Source organism: Castor canadensis, chromosome 1 (assembly GCF_047511655.1).
Source record: "Castor canadensis chromosome 1, mCasCan1.hap1v2, whole genome shotgun sequence".
In the NCBI taxonomy this organism is placed as follows: domain Eukaryota; kingdom Metazoa; phylum Chordata; class Mammalia; order Rodentia; family Castoridae; genus Castor; species Castor canadensis.
Window position 1 is genome coordinate 119,143,730 of NC_133386.1, and position 18,977 is coordinate 119,162,706.

An 18,977-nucleotide genomic window follows, 5' to 3' on the forward strand; every position below is an offset into this window, starting at 1 on the left:
AAAACACAAAGCGATAGGCTTTGTGGCCAAATTACTTGGAAATACTTTGAGTTAAACAAATTGAAACAGCTCTATATGGCATTACTTCTTAGACTTTATGCTATGGTATGTTTTGAAGATGTAAAAGGATATATACTATATGTATTTCACAAATAGACTAGTTTAATGATCAGGTTTTCTTTCTGTTTATCCTAGTTTATACAGATTTCTTTAAAATTATAAATTGCACATTTCAACTGATTTTTTTTTTGTGGTGCTGGGGACAGAACCCTGGTCCTCTCAGGCTAGGCAAGTGCTCTACCATTGAGGGGATATGTAGCTGACATGTATATATTAATATGCTAATTAGAATATATACTTGCCAAAGCAAGGATTGAAACTCAACTTCAGAGCTTAAAAGCAGAAGAGTCTTAACCCATAAGCAAGACTAGGCATCTACTTGGCTATTATCTTAATAAAAAGTTTGTAGTTCTTACCTTATCATAAGATAAACAATAGCTATGATAAATTAGTAGGGGAACTCATTCCTTCATAAAAAATATGAAAGCAATTGCTAATATTGGTGTATAAATAGAAACAAAGGTAGAATATCTAAAAAGAATGGCTATAATCATTAAGAAATACTTAAAGATATTTTTTAAATTACGGGTTTGGAGAGTACTTGGTTACTAGAATTATGGTATATATTTCAAGTGAATTCTCTATAAACAATCTGTACATTCAGGTAAATCATACACCAGTGATTGAGCAATTAGTTATTATTTGGAGCAATGATTCTTTTGTTTACTTCTGGCAGGAAAGAAGTGATGATTAAGAATTCCTAAGAATGGAATGTGACATTTAGATAAATTTCATAGTATAAGTTTTCTCTAAGTCTTATATATCAATGTATCAGTAACTATGCTATTGCCTTGGATGTATTACAAGTTAGATCTTTGACATTTCTGAATTGGGAAACGCCAATGCACAAAGTAAGTGCTGCCTATTGCTTGACAAAAATAAAGATACCATTATGATCTTTTATCTCTCCCATTTATTTAAATGTAAATTTCAAATATGCACCCAAAAAGGGTGGCTTATATCTTTTTGTTATTTTTAATTAAACTTTCTTGAGATAATTTAAACTCACACAAACTTATAAGAAATTGTGTATAGAGAACTCATATTTCCTTTACTTGTTTTCTCCCAATTTTTTTCCTTGAAGTGATACACATAATTGAGAGATAAACTGGTTATTTAGACTTGAGCATTTGGAAAATATTTTCTTGAAACTGAAGAAAGTATGTACATCACTTAAGAAAAAAGATATTTTTGCCAATGATAAATTTTTAGTTTTCAAACAAATATTAAGATTTTTGAAAATTCGATTTTATCACTATGAACTCAACAGAGTATTAATACTTAACAAATATTTCTGACGAGACTGGTGGGGATAGTAATGAATGTGACTTTTCAGTATTGTGTAATGAGATGTTTCAACATTTGTAAAACCTGTGTAACTCAGTATTTTGTAAATGAACCATGCCTAATATTATAGAATCATTCATGAGTAAACTATCCAGTCATAATGCAAGACAGAGCTATAGACTTTAATGTAGTAGGTACAAAAAAATTTCTTGATATTACTGCATATTGACAGTGCAATTAAATGTTTAAGAAACCACAATTTAGGAAGTTTTAGTGTAGAAAAAAAAGATCCAAAATTATCTGAAAATATTTCTTAAAAATCCTTTTCCCTAGTCCAATTATTTAATTGTGTGAGGTTGGATTTTCTCTAGATTCTTTAATCAAATAATATAATATGTTGAGTAAAGAAACAGATATAAGAATCAATATAACTTCTCTTTGTAAAACTATAAGGGGATACCATTCCACTTACTATTTTTAAAAATTATTTTAAAAATTATTTACATGAGCATGTAATTAATTTACTACTGTTATCTTATGAATCAATAAATACTTTCAAAGTTTCTAAGTTTCAGTTTTAAAAAATGGCAAGTAGTCAATATATAATTCACATAAACAAAAGATTATTGGGATTCTCCATATATTATAAGATTGGTATAGGAATCCTGAAACCCAAATGTCTGAGATCAATCAATACAGAAAATCACAAAGCATTCCTGTGGGGGGCGGGCATTGTTAGCATGTATTTGGTACCCTCAAGTCCCTCAAGTCACATTTGTTAAATGAGTAAATGCACAAAAACAGAGTTCTACTTTTCTCCTTGCAGTATTTATTGCTAATATGTAGTGGAATTGTCACCAAGAGTTGTCCGAAGGAAGTGAAGTGTCCATATGTCAAATGCCTGATTGCATAGGCATTAGATGCATTGTTTTATTCCAGAAGATGCATTATTTTATTCCATAAAGATTTTCTAGGACACTAAATTCAAGTGTTAGAAAATGGATTATCTCTTAGTAAACTATTGTTTTCTGTGGCATTGAATTCCAATGCTGAAAAATTAAATAAAAGTTCTTCAGCCTGGATAAATACTTATAAAGATTGATTACCTATGCTAGATTATAAAGGAACTTGAGAAAACTATTGAAGATTACAGTGAAGATGAGGCTGGTGAGGAAAGTATTTCTTGTGTATGTGGTAGGAGCAAAGCATACATACATCCTACAGTGGTCTAAATTGTAATAATTAAAAAATTTTTTACAAATGAGGGAGATGCTCAGTGATGCTCAAATCCTGTCTGTTCCATATGCCTTCAAAATCAGTGTTTCAGTTGACCTTAAAGGGCCCTTCTCCAATCTGGAAAGTCTCCCAATCTCTGTCTCTCTCTCTTGTGCTTTCTTAGATAGTGTTTATAAGCATACAATACCAGGGTATTTTAATTTATAGCAAGGAGAACACATCCTTTAAATAAATTTACTTTATCAATAGTGACATTTGTCAAGAACAATAAAACGCATTGTTTTAGGTAAACTAGGGAAGGGGAATAGAGAGAGGATATGTGTCATCTAAAAATGTACCAGTGCATTGAGGCCATGATTGTACAGAGAGAGTCCAGGCAATATGATTAACGTATTTACTACTAACAATGTACTAAATGCCAAGGAATAATATCCTCCAACTTTAAACTATTCTAAGTTATTTCTGAAAGAAATAGAAAACTGATTTTCTAGTACCCAGATGTCTCAACAATGTTACTGGTTCACACAGTTGGTGTCAATTAAATTTGTTTATTTATTTATTTATCCTGGGGCTTGAACTCAGGACTTTGTACTTACTAGACAGACCGTCTACCACTTGAGCCACACTTTCTCCTTCTGCTTTAGCTGTTTTTCAGATAGTATCTGATGTCTTTGTCCAGGTTGGCCATGGACCATGATTCTCCTACTTAAGCCTCCCACATAGCTGGGATCAGACACATGTACCTTCATGTCTGGCTTGTTTTTTGAGATAGGATCTCCCTAACTCTTTTTTTTTTTTTTTTTTTGGCCTAGGTTGGCCTTGAGCGTAATCTTCCTGTCTTCCCAGTAGATTTTTTGAATGAGAGTAACCTTTTTTTGTATTAATTAGGGAGTGTATTTCTCAGGCAGAGAGACTAATTGATATGTTGAAACTTCTTTGTGGCTGTCCAGGTGGCCTTTATTTGAAAATGCACACCCTATTAATCCTCAAACATTATTCAAAACTTCCCCTGGATGTCACCAAGGCCTAGAGCTCATTTAACCTTTTCTAGCTTGCTTTCGAAGAAATCCTAGCTTGGGAAGTGGTAAGGCACTTTTCGGAAGAGTGCCGAAACAGAAAAGATAGAGGGCTGCAAGATAACAAATTCTGGGGAATCACAATGCAGGTTTTATTCAAAGAGTTGTTATATGAAGACAAAGGCAAGTTTCGACTGGCATGTAGCTTAAGAAGACAAAACAAGGAAGCAATACTAGAAATCAATGGCAGCTGTTTTAGAATCATCCCTCCCTTGTTCTAGCTGCTCTACCTCAGATCAGTCACCCAGCACCTCCGAGTCTATGCCCTAACATCACAAGTCCATCCTCACTGTCTCCCTCTTACATCAGCCCTCATCATCCACTGTCAGCTCTAACAGCCACTGATTAATCTTTCTGCGTTCTGCTCAGGACTCTAGCAGCCTATCTTTTTGAAGTATAAAAAGGTTCATATCAATTTCCTGTTTTAAAATATTTCCTATTTTCTATTATGTGTAGCAGTATTTCTAAACCAAGGTATTCAGGTACATTAATGAGCATATGAGCAGAGCACACTGGCTCAACCTTGTAATTCTTAGCTACTTGGTAGGCAGAAATTGGGAAGATCGTGGTTCAAGGCCAATCCCAGCAAGAAGTTCACCAGGTCCTATCTCCACAAACGACTGGTGGTGGTGGCATGTGCCTGTTGTCCCAGCTGTACATGGAAGCCCAAATAAGAGGATTGTGGTCCAGTCCAGCCCTGGCATAAATGTGAGACCCTGTCTCAAAAATAACCAAAACAACAACAAAAAAAGCTGGAGGAGGGCTCCAGTGATAGAGCACCTGCCTAGCAAGCACAAGGTCCTAAGTTTAAAGACCATGGTACTGCAAAAAAAAGATTTTTAAATATTGAGTTTTTATGGTGATGATAGATAACCTTTATTGTATTTAATGAGATTATTTTTCAATTTTATAGTGATTGTTTGAAGGACATTTACATAGAATACATTTTAATTTCATTATTCTCTAAGGATCTGCAAACATTTCCTGAGGAATCTGTAATTTTTGTTTTTGTAAGATGGGGAAACATTGATATACACGATATTTCTAAACTCTTACACGTCTTGCTAGTTCCCACTGTAAGCTCAATAGTCTAGCCACATACAGCTTCTCATGCTTTCTGTAATCGGTGTCATGCGTTTCCAACTCTATTCCACTGCAGATGTTGCTGCCCTGCTGCAAATGCCTTTGCTCCTCTGCTCTTCTGGGTCAGTGATTACTGGACACTTTGTACATCCCCCCTCCTTTTTTTTTCTTTTGGCAGTGCTAGGGTTTGAACTCAGGACTCACACTTGTTAAGCAGGCACTCTACTACTTGAGACACTCTACCAACCCATTTTTAGTGTTGGGTATTTTCAAGATAGGGTCTTGCAAACTATTTGTCTGGGGCTGACTTTGAACCTTGATCCTGCTGATCTCTGTCTCCAGAGTAGCTAGAATTAGAGGCTTGAGCCACCAGCACCAGGGGTCATTTTCCCCTTTCGGAAAGTACTTCCAGCATACCTCTAAGGTTCAAATTCATCTTACATAGAGCATTATCCCGTGTACTCCTTGTGTATCTGTGTGGTGTTTCTTCCCTGGATGGTGAGCTCTTTGATGGGAGAGAATGCAATAGTCACCTTTGTCTGTCTTTGAATTTCCATAATTTCCCATAGTAACAGGTTGATGGATGGCTCTTTGATTTGAATGGAATTACAGTCAGCTCAACATGAAGTTCTTGTTTTTTTCCCTGTTCTTGAATGGCTATGCAGGGATGCTACCCTACTGGTTGTGTCATAGTGTGGATGTTGTACTGCATACACTGAGAAGTCTCTTTCTACTGTCATGTCCCATGGAACTAAGTATTGATTTATAGAGAATGATTAAACAAGGTGTTGTCATCCATGAGGATATACCTGGGCTTATCTAACATTAATTTTATCTTACATGATATTTACTATACACAAATTTTATGACAGCGGCTTTCTTTTATTAGCCAAAATTTAATGAGCAATTGTTATAGTCAGCCACCATGTTTACAGTTGGGAACACACCACTAAGTCCATTAAATTAGAGTTGTTTCTATACTTTCTGTTTCAGGTAACAGGGGATGAATGCCTTTGCTTTTGCTTCTCCAATCCTGCTGTCCTCACTGCTGTGTTCACTTGATAATTCCTTGTTGGCCAGGACACCCAACACCCTAAGCTTCTAGGTTATAAGATAAAATGTGTCTCTTTCGTGAGCAAAACCCATTCCCAGACCATGTTCTGTAATATCCTTCCCAATGAAAGGATCATTTGGAGATATGGCTGATTCTAGGCCTAGGGCACTGGTAATAACAAAATATGTATAGAATAGTTTGTTATACCTGGAAGAGAATACTTAAAATTATATGCATATGAAACAAAAATGTAATAACCAACTTGAGTAAATGGGTAAATTCTGGAAGGTGTACTCATAGGTAAATTCTGGGACTATTTTATTAATGTATAACACACTATTGCAAAAATAGAAAGGTATTTTTCCATATCATGATTGAATAAATGAGGAGATAGAGAAAAAGAGAGTGAAGAGAGAGTCACTCTTGCTAACAGTAGAATCCTAAATGTTGGCTAATACTATAAAAGGAATGCTGAAGTTGTAAAGTCACAAGCTTGCAACCATCAATGGATACTAACTGTCAGAGAAAATTGTGATGACAGGCAGAATGTTTGCAGTGCCCTAAAAATTTTCTCAATGTAGACAGTAATTAAAAAATGGGAAAATTGAACCACATCTAGATCTAGAGCAGGTAATCAAAATTAGCATCATCAGTGTGAAACAGATGGCTACCACTTGCTTCTGGATGTGATATCCACTGAGAAAGATAGAAAATCACCTGTAGAATTCTGGCATTCCTTGGATCCAGTTAGAAGGAAATTTCAGACAAACTCAAAATGAGGAACATTCTGCTTTAAAATGGGGGGGAGGGAAGCTATAATCTCCAAAATGTCAATCTCACACCAAAAAGGCTAAGGAACATTTTCAGATTAAATAAGGCTAATGGGCCATGACAGCTAAATGCCACCTGATCCTAGACTGGATCTGTTCCAGAGATGAAAATTGATATAAAGGACCTTAATGGAACTATTTAAAAACTGGAATATAAACAGCACATTAGATGAAAGCATCATGTCAATTTAGAATGTACTGAGAATGAAAACTGTCCTTTGGTTATATAAGAGAATACTCTATTCAAGAAAATATTCCCAAAATTTTAGGAATAAAGAGTTATAATTCATGCTGCTTACCTTCATATTTAGATTTAGGTTTAGATTGGGGGTGGGGAGGAGAGGGAAAAAAAGAAAACAGGATAAAAAGTAAATATGAGTCTGAAGAAAAAGTATATGTGTATTGCTGCAAATTTTCTGTAAGCTTACATTATTTTTGAATAAAAAGTTTAACCAAAACAATTTTAAATGTGTCCCTAGTCAAGAAAAGTAGATATGAGTAAACTCAAGTTAGTTGTTTTCAACAATTTTCCACCATGGCACAGGCCTCTTTACAAAAGGCATCAATAAGTCCAATGGTGGGTTATGGTTAGATGCAAGTTGAAGGACTCTAGGAGTTATTTATGCATTCAGATATCATATACTTATTGAACATATGTACCAGGCAGTGTGTGATGATGTGCCTTTTCTCTGCTTCTGAAGTCAGCACATTAGAGCACATGTGAAAGAGAAACATTATTGGGATTATGGTGACTGCCCAGTGTCTGCTAGGGTGATTGTCAATATTCTTACTCAACTTAGAATATTCTCTACCACCTCTGGCCCTGGGTTTTTTTTTAAACGAAAGACTGTAAACACAAGTTCAGGGATGAATAAAAGCGAATGAAAATAAATGCATTACCTTCCAGTGTATTTCTAAAACTGAAGTTAGCAGCTCTATCCATGGAGCCAGATTCATACTGGGTCAAACGCAGGCAAGACTCCACATCGGCTGAGGAGGGGAGCCTGGGGGTCCTGGCTTTGTCGTGGTTTCCAGGGTTCCGTAGGATCGGTCCTTCTGGGGTGCCATCGCATAAAACCTGGCGGCTGTTGTATTCCTCCACTCGGCTACAGATAATCTGCAGAACATTTTACGTTAAAGAGATTCTCATCACCTCTGAATCAAGGGGAGGTAGGAAGGTTGGGATTTTTGAATACCACCATCGGATTCTAATCATCAGCACATCAACATTCTAAAATAGATTGTTAAAGGAAAAGTGTATTCAGGTTTGTAGAATAAGTGATAAAATTTAAAACCTAGAAGGGTTCTAGTCTTGCACCTACCACTTAAGAAAATGACTAAGTTTCCTAAGCCAAATATAGCAAATTGTGCAGAAAATGAGTACTTCAATATATATTTGATGAGAATAAAATTCATCAAATATTTCTAAAGCATAGATCGTATGTTAAGAATAGTGCCAGGTGCTGCGGCTGGGGCTGATACCAATAAACTCAGTTACCTGTCTACAAAAGCCCACAGCAATCACAGAGTCAACAGTAAACACACAATAAATAGTAATACTTATTAATATTAATCCATACTACACTCAGAATGTCAAAGGCATTCCACTTTGTGCTTTTTGTTATAAAATATCCCATTATTAATGTCTACTGATTTTGATGAGCAGAATACCACTTCTGGTAGATTATTTTTTGGAGCTTAGATATTTCCCTGACACCTTTAGTTTAGGAAGAATCAATGTGACTCTCTGGGAAAATCATGTTTAAAAAGATAATTCCTGACATTTTTATTTGAAAAACTTGTTAAGAAACCATGGTACATGTATAGGTTTATTTTTCATTAGTGTAAGTTAATTGTACAAAGGAATTACATTGGATATTTTCATACATGAATATAACATACATTGATCAAATTCTTTTCCCTTTATTACTCTTTCTTAATGTCCCTCTCTGTTCTCTCTTTTAAAACAGTTTTTTATGAGTTTCATTATGCTATTTTCATACAAATTCTCCTTTTCCCCTTTTCCCTCCCACTGCCCCCAAACAGTCCCCATTTTACAATTATGCCACATTATTATTTCTTAAATTTAGATCAAACGGAAATACTTCCACATTAAAAAAAAAAGGCAACTGAGACTCATAAGTCTCATAAATAAGTGACATTTTCTAGGTTAAATAACATTGTTGTGACTATGACCCAAGTTTTCTAATTCTTTGTGCACCTTCAGATAAAGAATGCTTTATTGAGGAAAGTTTCATTAAATTTAGCATCAAACAATATTAAGTCAACTTACAGTAAGTGGTGAACACTGGAATAAGTAATCTGGTTCGGTGGCAAGAAAGGAGTTCTGTTTCTATATGTATTGGGCCTTTCTTTAATATTTATGGGCTTTATAGCCTAAGGAAAATTAATGTGACTTCATAAGAAGCAAGCAATCAGGGACGAGTTTGTCTTTAGGTACTTCCAGAAGAAGAGTGCAAGAACTTAAAACAAACAAGGCCCTAATGACCTGCATGTGAACTTGGTAGGTAAGGTGCTACTTGTGAAATGAAACTTCAATATGGCAAGCAATTACAAGATTAATTCTGGTACTTGTTGGGGAGAAAGGAAGAAAAAGAAAAAGGAAAACTAACCTAAAGGGTGGCTTTGCAGTACCATAGGAGTCAGACTTAGTGGTGAGATGATAGCAAAGAAATACTGCTTCATTCTGTGAATTTAAATTGTCAAGAGCTCACAGTAAAATTAGGTACTTTCTGGGCACAAATTAAACTAGCAAATTCCAGTTAGAATAAAGATCAGACTCTTAAAATGGTGCCCCAAGTTCCTATTTCATTTAACTTTAATCACCTCCTTAAAGACCCTATCTCAAAATACAGTCACCCTGGGGCTCGGGGCATGAATTTGAGTGAACATAGCCCAGTCCACAGACAGCACTGGGAGAGAGGCCCCTGCTGACTGTTCTGTGACATTGCCAACCAGGCAAGGAAAGCCTCTGCTTTATGATTTACCTTCAGACCACCGGGCCCACATCTGACCCCATTCCTCCTTTCGCTTACACCCAAGTCCCCAGGAGGGATAGAGAGGAGAGTGGCTGTGGGCAGGGGCATGGAGGAAACGAGATGAGGACGGCGCCAGGGGACAGACTGGTAGCCAGGGCTCATTGGAGGAAGGCGAAGAAGCTATTCCGAGGAGACAGAGAAGCTGCAGGAGTACAATCACATTGACCTGAGGCCCTCATCCCTAGTGTGTGCTCTGTGTTCCACTAACTTCTCTTTAAAACACAAATTCACAGATAAAACTGTTAAGAATTTCAAAATCAAGATCACAGATTAAGCCTCAAACGTGAGGTCTACCTCTGAGCATGGAGCATTGTGCACTGCACTGGTTGTATGCCCTTGAATCTGGTGCTGGCCCGGAATAGGACCTTTGCCTTCTTTTTTGTCTCTCTCCTTCCTCTCCTTCGGCCATATAAAGCAGTTTCATGGCTTACATGCCGACTATATTGATAAAAAAACTCTCAAATTCCTATCTTCCATTTGAACTCTAACCATACAGACTTATTATTACTGACTTATTATTTCAACATCATCTTACATACACCTCAAACATAACACTTAAAATGAAAAATATGCTCTTCTCCCTGTATTTCCTTTCACATTAACCAGCCTGTAGTTCAAGCAGAAAACTGAATCATCTGCAGTGAAATCCAGAAACCAGTGAATTTTATTTTGTGTTGTGTTCTCCTTTGTCCTTCACATCAAATCTGTTATTAATTCCTTCTCCAAAACTTAGCCTGAATCTGACATCCATTCTCTATTTGCTTATGCCATGTGTGATCCTGCTGCTAATGTCTGCCTGCCTACTCTTCTTTAGATGCTGCTTGTGTCTCTTCATTTCATGACTCTGCTCATGACTAAACACGCCCACTCCTTCCCATATATCTACATCCTAAATAGTCTTCAATGCCATGGCAAACACTTTGTAAAAACAGACATTGACTTTTACTTAAAAAAGTAATTCAAAAGGGGTTGACCCTGAATGTGAAGGAGTTTTAGGAATGCACCAAATTGTTTCACTTACAATTTGAACATCCTTAATCCAAAAATTCAAAATCTAAAATGTTTGAAATCTAAAACATTTTGAGTACCAATATGATACTACAAGTGGAAGAGTCCACTGAACTCATGTGACAGGTGAAGTCAAAACCCAAGAGTACTAAAAATATTGCACGAAATACCTTCAGACTGTGTATAAAGTGTATCTAATACAAGTGAATTTCATCTTTAGGCTTACATCTCATCCTCAAGTTTTCTCTTTGTATATAAACAAATATTTCAAAATTCAGAAAAATCCCAAATCTGAAACACTTCTAGTCTCAAGCATTTCAGATAAGGGCCAGTCAATCTGTAGTTTCATTTATATGTAGGCAGAAGAATAAACTGAAAAAAAGACATGGTTAGATAAGTCAAATGAGCTCTTTCAACAAGTATTAAATGAAATTCTAGTGATTAAAACATCATAGTGTAATTTAATTGGAAGATTTATTTTTATTTTTCTCAGTGACATATAAATTATTGCTTTCACCTACAGCTATCCTTGCCTTGGATTCAATTAGATAGAGTAATTAACTAGCAGTGAAATATAAATTCTAAGCAAGCAGTGAATTTCAGGTGAGCCCCTGCTGCCACCCTCAATTCCACAGAGGGCACATGACTACTCAGTAGATGATGTTTTTTACTCAGCTTAAGATTTATTTGTCTTTTCAATAACAACGATTATCTCATGATTACTTTAAAAATTGTATTCTTCATGAGGAAAGATTTTTAAGATTTTTCATAGCCTTGTTCATTTCTTTATTTTCAGAATTTAGACTAGTGTCCAGCACTCAGTCGATGATCAGCACTGGATGAATGAACAAAGCCATTAGGTAAGCCAATGAGTCTCCAACGGCAAGCATGTATTGAGCACCCATTTTCTCTGGTTTTATTATTGGTACCAATATTTGCCTTAGAATATATTTCTAAAAATATGTAACTTTTCTTAAGATATAAATTTAGGCTCTCCTCTGTTCCAGGGTATGAGGGGGCATTTCTTTATATGTTTTAATATCGAAGTTCACAGAATTGTAATGTTAATTTCTATGATTTAATCCCCTTAGATGAGGAAACTGAGACTGAGCATGGAAGGGTACAAAACGCCAGTGGGATGTAAAGCTCTGTGCCACAATTAATAATTGTATGGACAACAGACAAGGAGCATGGAATAATGTATTAAAAATAAAAGACCATCCTGGTCAATCATTTGCATCATATCTGAAAATAATCTAGACTGTCTGTTGGTCTCCTGCCCCAGTGAGTTTGCAGTCTGTAAGCATGTAAAAGCAAATTAAATTGTCATCAAAAAGAATTGAAGGTGCCATACCCCCAGGGATGGCTGGTACTATGTTTGTCAGATGAAAGACTTTCAGAGAAGTTACTTTTGATTTTTGTTTTCCAATATGTAATTTATGAACTGAAGCGCTGTGTTCCAGAAGAGAACTGGGCTCCAGCTCTAGGTTGATGTGGGCTCCTTTCTGGCTGTTTCTTACTATCAGTGTTGCAGTGAGCATGGTTTTAGGCCTGCAGACTTGTAGTTCCTGCCGCTGCACTCTGATATAGCATGCAAAGAGGAACCACTCAACATGCAGTTCCTGCCTCAATAAATGAGCTTCAGGAAATTCCTCAACCCTTTTATTCACATGTAATTGAGAACTCTAACTTTTGAGCAACTTGTCTTACCATCCTAAGATGTTTAGAGCCAGAACAGAGCACTAAAACACATATTTTCTTCCTTTTTTAAAAAAAAATGTTTTTGTTAGCATACATTAATTGTACAAGGAGGTTTCATTTCAATACTTTCATAGATTATGATACCCCTCCACTATACTCTCTTAATCTCACCCCCTTTCCTCCCTTTTCAAACTGTATTTAGTGGATAAGACAGCTTTTCTGATTCCTGCCTGTTAATGTCTCAGGAATCATTGAATAAAACTGACCTAATTTTTGCACTAAATGTCACATGCAGGATGTCTTTATAATGTTGATTGACTGGACACTACATAGACCAGGTACATAGACAAAGTCATTTTCATTCCTCTTTGAATAATGAACCTCAAGATACTACCAAAAGACCCTCTGCCTAAAAGCCTCCCACAGCAGACTTGGTTAAATTAGAGAGGTTGAATGGACTATTTTTGCTGAAATTCCAACTGCTAAGTGATTAAATGTTCTGATGACTGAAGGTATTAGTAGTGAGGAAATCTACCCTAGTTCCAGAAAAGATTTTGAAAACTTAACTCTAAATCATTGTCTTTATATTTGATACAGAGAGAGGCAGTGTTGGAGAAATTGTTAGCATTGTGGTTACAACCATGGAGAGTGGAGTCAGAAAGATATGGCTTCGAGCATTGACTCCACCAACTACATGACCTCTGGCAAGTTACTTAAGCTCTCTATCAAGCTTTTCATCTGTAAATGAAGAACATAACAGCTTTTTGTCAATGATCATATAATCTAATATGTGCAAAATGCATAGTTAGTGCCAGTTGGAGAGCACTTAATAACATGGTCTGGGGATAGAGCTCAGCAGGTGTAAGAATCCCAGCACCAAAAAAATAAAAACTAAAAAATGACAGCTGTTATAAATATTACTGAATACAAAACTGCTGGTCAGATCACCAAATTGTTTTTATTTAGCACATATTAATTGTACAGAGGGGTTTCATGCATGCATATAATGTACATTGATCAAATTGACCCCCTACTACTCTTTCTTATCCTCCCTTCCCTTTTTGTGATGGATTTCATTATTTTATTTTCATTCATGCATGTAAAGTACTTCTATCATATTTGCCCCCTCCCCAATTGTTTCTATCTCTAGGCATATGACACTGAATATTATAATAGCTAATTTCAATATATCATTTAAAAATCTGTATAATAATATTTGCCACACATAGAACTCAAACAATATGTCAGACACTAAACAAGTCATTTATATGAACAGATTTCTTTGAATCACTTCATAGTAATGCTATATAAAGTGATATTATTATAATTTTAGGGACAAAAATGTCTCAGAAGTAACTTTGTTATTAAACAAAGAAGAAGCTAAAGAAGTGACAAAAGTATACTAAAAATCATGTTTATGTAACTCAAAAGGTTATACACTTTCTACTATGTTTTATGGTCTTTCCATTCCACTTACTCTTCTTATTAACACAAAATAAACAGATATTATAATTATATTACATTTTTATATTCCAAAACAAAGTTCAGTTGGGTGCTGGTGGCTCCTGCCTGTATTCCTAGCTACTCAGGAGGTAGAAGTCAGGAAGATCACAGTTTGAAGCCAGCCTGAGGAAATAGTTCATGAAACCCTATCTTGAAAACACTCAACACAAAAAAGGGCTGGCAGTGACTTAAGTGGTAGAGTGCCTGCCTAGCAAGTGTGAAGCCTTGAGTTCAAACCTCAGTACCACCAAAACCAAAAGGATCAAAAATTCTAAATGACTTGTCTAATATTCTCTGGTCATAAGTGACTGAATTTGAGCCCAGGTCTTCTAACAATGCTTTTTTTTTCGATTTCAGCCACATGTGAAATATATAATAGGGGAAAATATCAAGTGTCCCAAGTCAGAGGAAAAGGGAGATAGAAAGACAGATGAATTAATTAGCAAGGAGATCCTAGATAGTGCCTCTTTAATTTTAAAAGTAAACTATCAGCTCTTAAAAGCTTTGAGGAGCAAAGATTGTGTTCTGACTTTAGAGGTCTTTATGAAAAAAAATTTAAACCATATGACATTCCACAGAATCTTTTTCATAAAGAAAAAAGAGAAGCTGTTATTTCACTGAGCTGTTGTCATGGTTACCTAAAACCCATGACTCTCTGCTGAAATGTGACTCTTTTTCTTCCCACTGTTTGCTTCCACGTGATATGCTTTTCACCTGATGAGTGAATTCCTAGAGGCAATTCACTCATGTCGATCATCCAGGATATGTTTTTCTCTTTATTTGATTCATCATGACAGCTCTCTCTAATATCCTCTTTGTGGCTAGCTTATCTGTTGGTTGCATAACATTAGATCTAATTGTGTTGACCATAGTGTTTTGTACTTTAAAGTTACTGAACAACCTCCTTTCTACAAGAATTACGGACCATTCTAATTGGTGACAAACGTGCTTCTATTTAGTTTAAAAGCTTCTGACATTAAACAAATGAGTGCATACACCAACAAACAAAAGGCATGAATTGTGAATGAGATCTAAGAAAAATAACAATAATTTCTTGATGTTTTGCATGTTATTTTCTCTCAAAGAGATCCTGCCAGGTAAATATTACCAATCTCATTTAATAACGTCAGATGCATTATAATCTTCTTTTTTGTGTTCTCGCCCTTTTGCATGCACATATGTACATTCGTACAGAGCTGCACAAAGTGACTTTTCCCAAATTTGAGTAAGTGATTCTACTTATTGGCATTGTTTGTGTCCTTAGCATTAAGCATCCAGTGCTGTAAAGTATGATTGAAAGTTCCAGAAATCCATCTTTGCAGAGTGTAATTTATTTTTATCTATGAAAGCACTGGATCTAGCATTTTTCTAATTTTAAATTTTGGTCAATTCATCATTAAATTGAGCTCATTATAATCCTGAGCTCTGTAGTTACAGAGCACTTATTAATGGCCTCTAGTTTGGACAGTCTCATAGTTTGGTAGACACAGACAGGCTTTAAAATCATTGCAAGTCACAAGTGCTGTGATACAAATGTGTTCAAAGTGAAATGATCGAACAGAGGAGAGATTCAATTCTATCTGACTAAAGGAGATGGATTCAGTAAAAGACTAAGATCTTTTTATTATGACATAAATGAAAAGGACTGAATTTCTATGTCTTTCCATGTGTCTGAGAATGAGTAACTACATACCAAATTTTACATCCATAAAATGTTTATTTAACACCTTCTGAGCCTAAATGAGCCACAAGGTTGACTTAAATAGCAGTGGAGTCAGAGCTACTTGGTTTTCATCCTCAGATGTGTGACCTTGGACAAACCATCCTACTGTTTCAGGACTTTCTTCTTTTATAATATTTAGGCAATATGCTAAATGCCACAGAAGGCCTCTCAGCTCAGAGTTCACAATGCAATCAATTCTTTAAAAGCTCCATTGGTGTGTCTAGTGAAAAGATAGCTAAAATCAACTGAGAAAATGGAAGCTTTGTATCAAAGGGGCTATGAGCTTAGCTAATTTGGAAAGTATTAATGAACTCATTTAACTCAGAAGCTATTTGATCTCATCTTATACAAAATAATTTAGTTCTTAATTTGAGTGTTCAATTTAGGCAAAAGTGTTCGAATTAATGGTGTGTTTATCATGGAACGTGTGTTTTTATAAAGTCAAAGTAAAGAGATACAAAAACAATTTCCATATTAATTAAACCAGGTGGTCCTGGTGCTAAATGCATGTTAGAGTCACATGAGGAGGTTTTAAAAATACAGACACCCAAACTTCACAGCAGACCATCGGAATTTGAATTTCTGCTGAAAAGTTAGATGGGTGCAGCTAAAAAGTGAACTTTTAAAAATATTTAAGCTTTCTAGGTGATTTTGATGCTAAGAACTCCTGAATTAAAATGATACAAACAACTCGAATTTTCAATGGACTCATTAGAGAAAGCTTATGTGAGTAAAAGGGAATAGCCAGCATGAATTGGGAGAGTCCTCTCTGCTGTGGATTATCCCTTAACACCTCACACAGTGCAAGGACTACAATGGTCACTCACTTAGCCTCCCTCATTTAAATGGTTGATGACTTCTTTATCTTTAATGGTATTCCTCAACTGTTTCTTAACTTTATCTTAAAAAAAAAACAACAACCCTATCTAGTGCCACATAGCATTTCAATCACAGAACAAGTTTGAGGTTCATATTACAGTACAGTGCTTTACCTACCAGACTCAACAACAAGTTTTTAGAATTATGGGTCTCTTCTGGTAGCATACACTTCATGTAATTAAATATCAACCTGAATATCCCTACTAAGCTTCATTGTGTATGTTGTAACATTTTTGGTAATTTAGATAATCCTTCAGTCTTTCGGGTCAGGTGAAGCTATGTAGTTAAGGAAGCATTATAACTGACAGAAAATCCCACATCCAAGCTCTAAGGTATATTATGCAGTACCACCAGAAGTGAGAGCTAGAGGAGAGATTTTCAGCTCACAGATGAAGGTAGGGGTCTGAAGTCTTACTGAAATAGATCACTTTTCAAACACAGTCTTTCCTGAAGTAATGTACGCACTACTTTTGGTAAATAGATAACATTAATGACACTAGAGATTTGTGGCCATTTTTCAATGGCCTTTAATAAGCTCCATTTTGAAAGTATGAGCATGGTAGGGTGGGGAAGGCTATTTATACTTCAAAACTGCAAAGTGTGAGGCAGTGATCATAAGATTCTTTTCATCCATTCTAGTACTGAATTTAATTCTATAAAGTATTGCTAGTCCAGAGCATTGTATTAGAAATTTTTGGAAGACAAGGCAGAAAAGCGTTTCTTCCACCTGTATTTATTTATGTCAGGTGCTAGAAAACACAGTGATAAAATAGCTACTCTTTGTTCATTCAGCTTAGAAACTTAGGAGAAGAGACAGATAATAGACAAATAACCACACAGATACTTACTGAATTACAGTTGTACAGTATTCTATAAGGAAAAATATAGGCTACATTAAGAGCTCGGAACAGGGAAACTTTTCTACACTGGGCAGGGGGATAGCAGGAGCGAAGGTTATGAAAACCTGCCTGAGGAAGTGACTGCTAAAGTCCCTTTATTCTTGTACATTGTGTGAACAGCACATCTTACCTGCCAAGAGGAGAAGAAGGACACTGGGCTGAGTAAAGTAGGGTTGGCAGGGTGGCGACCTCCCATGTACTCATCTGTGCAGATATCACAGTTTTCTGCATCCCTCCAATCCCAGTATGGAACAGTAAAGTTCTCATCTCCTGTCAGTTTCTGGATTTCTTGTTCCCAGAGCAGCAAGAACAGTCTGTGCCAAGGCAGGAAACCTGGTGCTTCATGAGCAAAGTCAATGTCTCTCCAGATTTCAGATCCCCCAAGGAATGTGTCCCTTGACACATAGTAATGCATCCAGACAAAGAGGTCATAAATGTTGATGTCATTAAACATGGGTGTTGATCCATTATTCATTTGGCCATAGGTGCCTGTGGGGATCACATAGTCTGGGCTGGTAGTATGCTTTGCTAAAGTGAGGTAGGCAAGGAATTTTTCCTTCTCTGGAACACTCAAATCATAGATGTTTCTTCTCACCAACAGTCGCTTCTCTGTGCAGTTTGGTCCCCCAAATCCAAACTTACAAGCTCCACAGTTGAATCCCATGAAGTTGCCGGAACACTGACAGGTCCTGTTATAAAAGACAGAGGGCCAAGACTCCCGGTCGTCCACCCCTCTGAAGGGGAATTGAGGCCCAAGTGGTGCATTGGACAGAAGGATGTCCTGACAGGAACCTCTGCCTGAAAGCTGGCCACAGGGGCTCCCATCTTCCTGCCATGGTGGGCAGCATTCCTTCTCCATCAGGTTCTTAGAGGAAGCACAGGCTCGAGGGAAATGGCCCAAAGAGATCTGGAAACTCCATAGCAGGCAGAACAAAAAAGCCAGGAACATTTTTCCTCTAGACCTTACAAGCTCTGCTTGAGCTGGTTAATTGCAGCCAAAGACTTCTCTTTCCAGTGACTACAGTGACTATCACATGCCCTGGCTAAGACCTACATAATGCCATTCCTACCTCCAAAATCAAATGCTCTCAGCCTTCATCTTAAGCTTTCATCTCCTGGAAAGCACATGACTAACTTTTCACTGGAGTTGGCACATATATCAAGTGGGATAGGCTTATTTTAAAGCATTAGTAGTTTAATTCTTAAGTCACTTTAATAATAACATTTAATAGTAATAATGTCTTACCTAAGCAAATTAACAATGAAATTAACAATGCCTTGATCTGCAAATCAGAAATAGTATCAGGAATAGAGCTTGTCCTATGAAGAAAAGTCAAGAAGTATTCTGGATTATGGGCACAGACTGCTGTTTTTCAAAGACCATTAGTTGACCCCAATATTTGTAGAACTGATTTTGCAAAGAGATTTTGTTCGGAGATCACAGATTATTTCTTATATCTGATTTCATTTCAGTTTACTTATTTGATGCAATGTATCAGGAGAAAAAAAATCTGTCCAA

The 18,977-nt window shown here is 36.3% G+C and overlaps 1 protein-coding gene across 1 annotated transcript in view; it reads right to left on the reverse strand.

Moving 5' to 3' along the window:
* Nucleotides 1-18,536, reverse strand: part of Tyr (tyrosinase) — a 94,007-nt gene extending 75,471 nt beyond the window's left edge. The window contains exons 1-2 of the mRNA XM_074065972.1: nt 17,589-18,536; nt 7,587-7,803 (exon numbers count right to left, since the gene is read on the reverse strand). Coding sequence (XP_073922073.1) covers nt 7,587-7,803; nt 17,589-18,407 — 1,036 coding nt within the window. The 5' untranslated portion in view covers nt 18,408-18,536. The remainder of the gene's footprint in view (nt 1-7,586; nt 7,804-17,588) is intronic.
* Between the last annotated feature and the right edge of the window lie 441 nt (nt 18,537-18,977).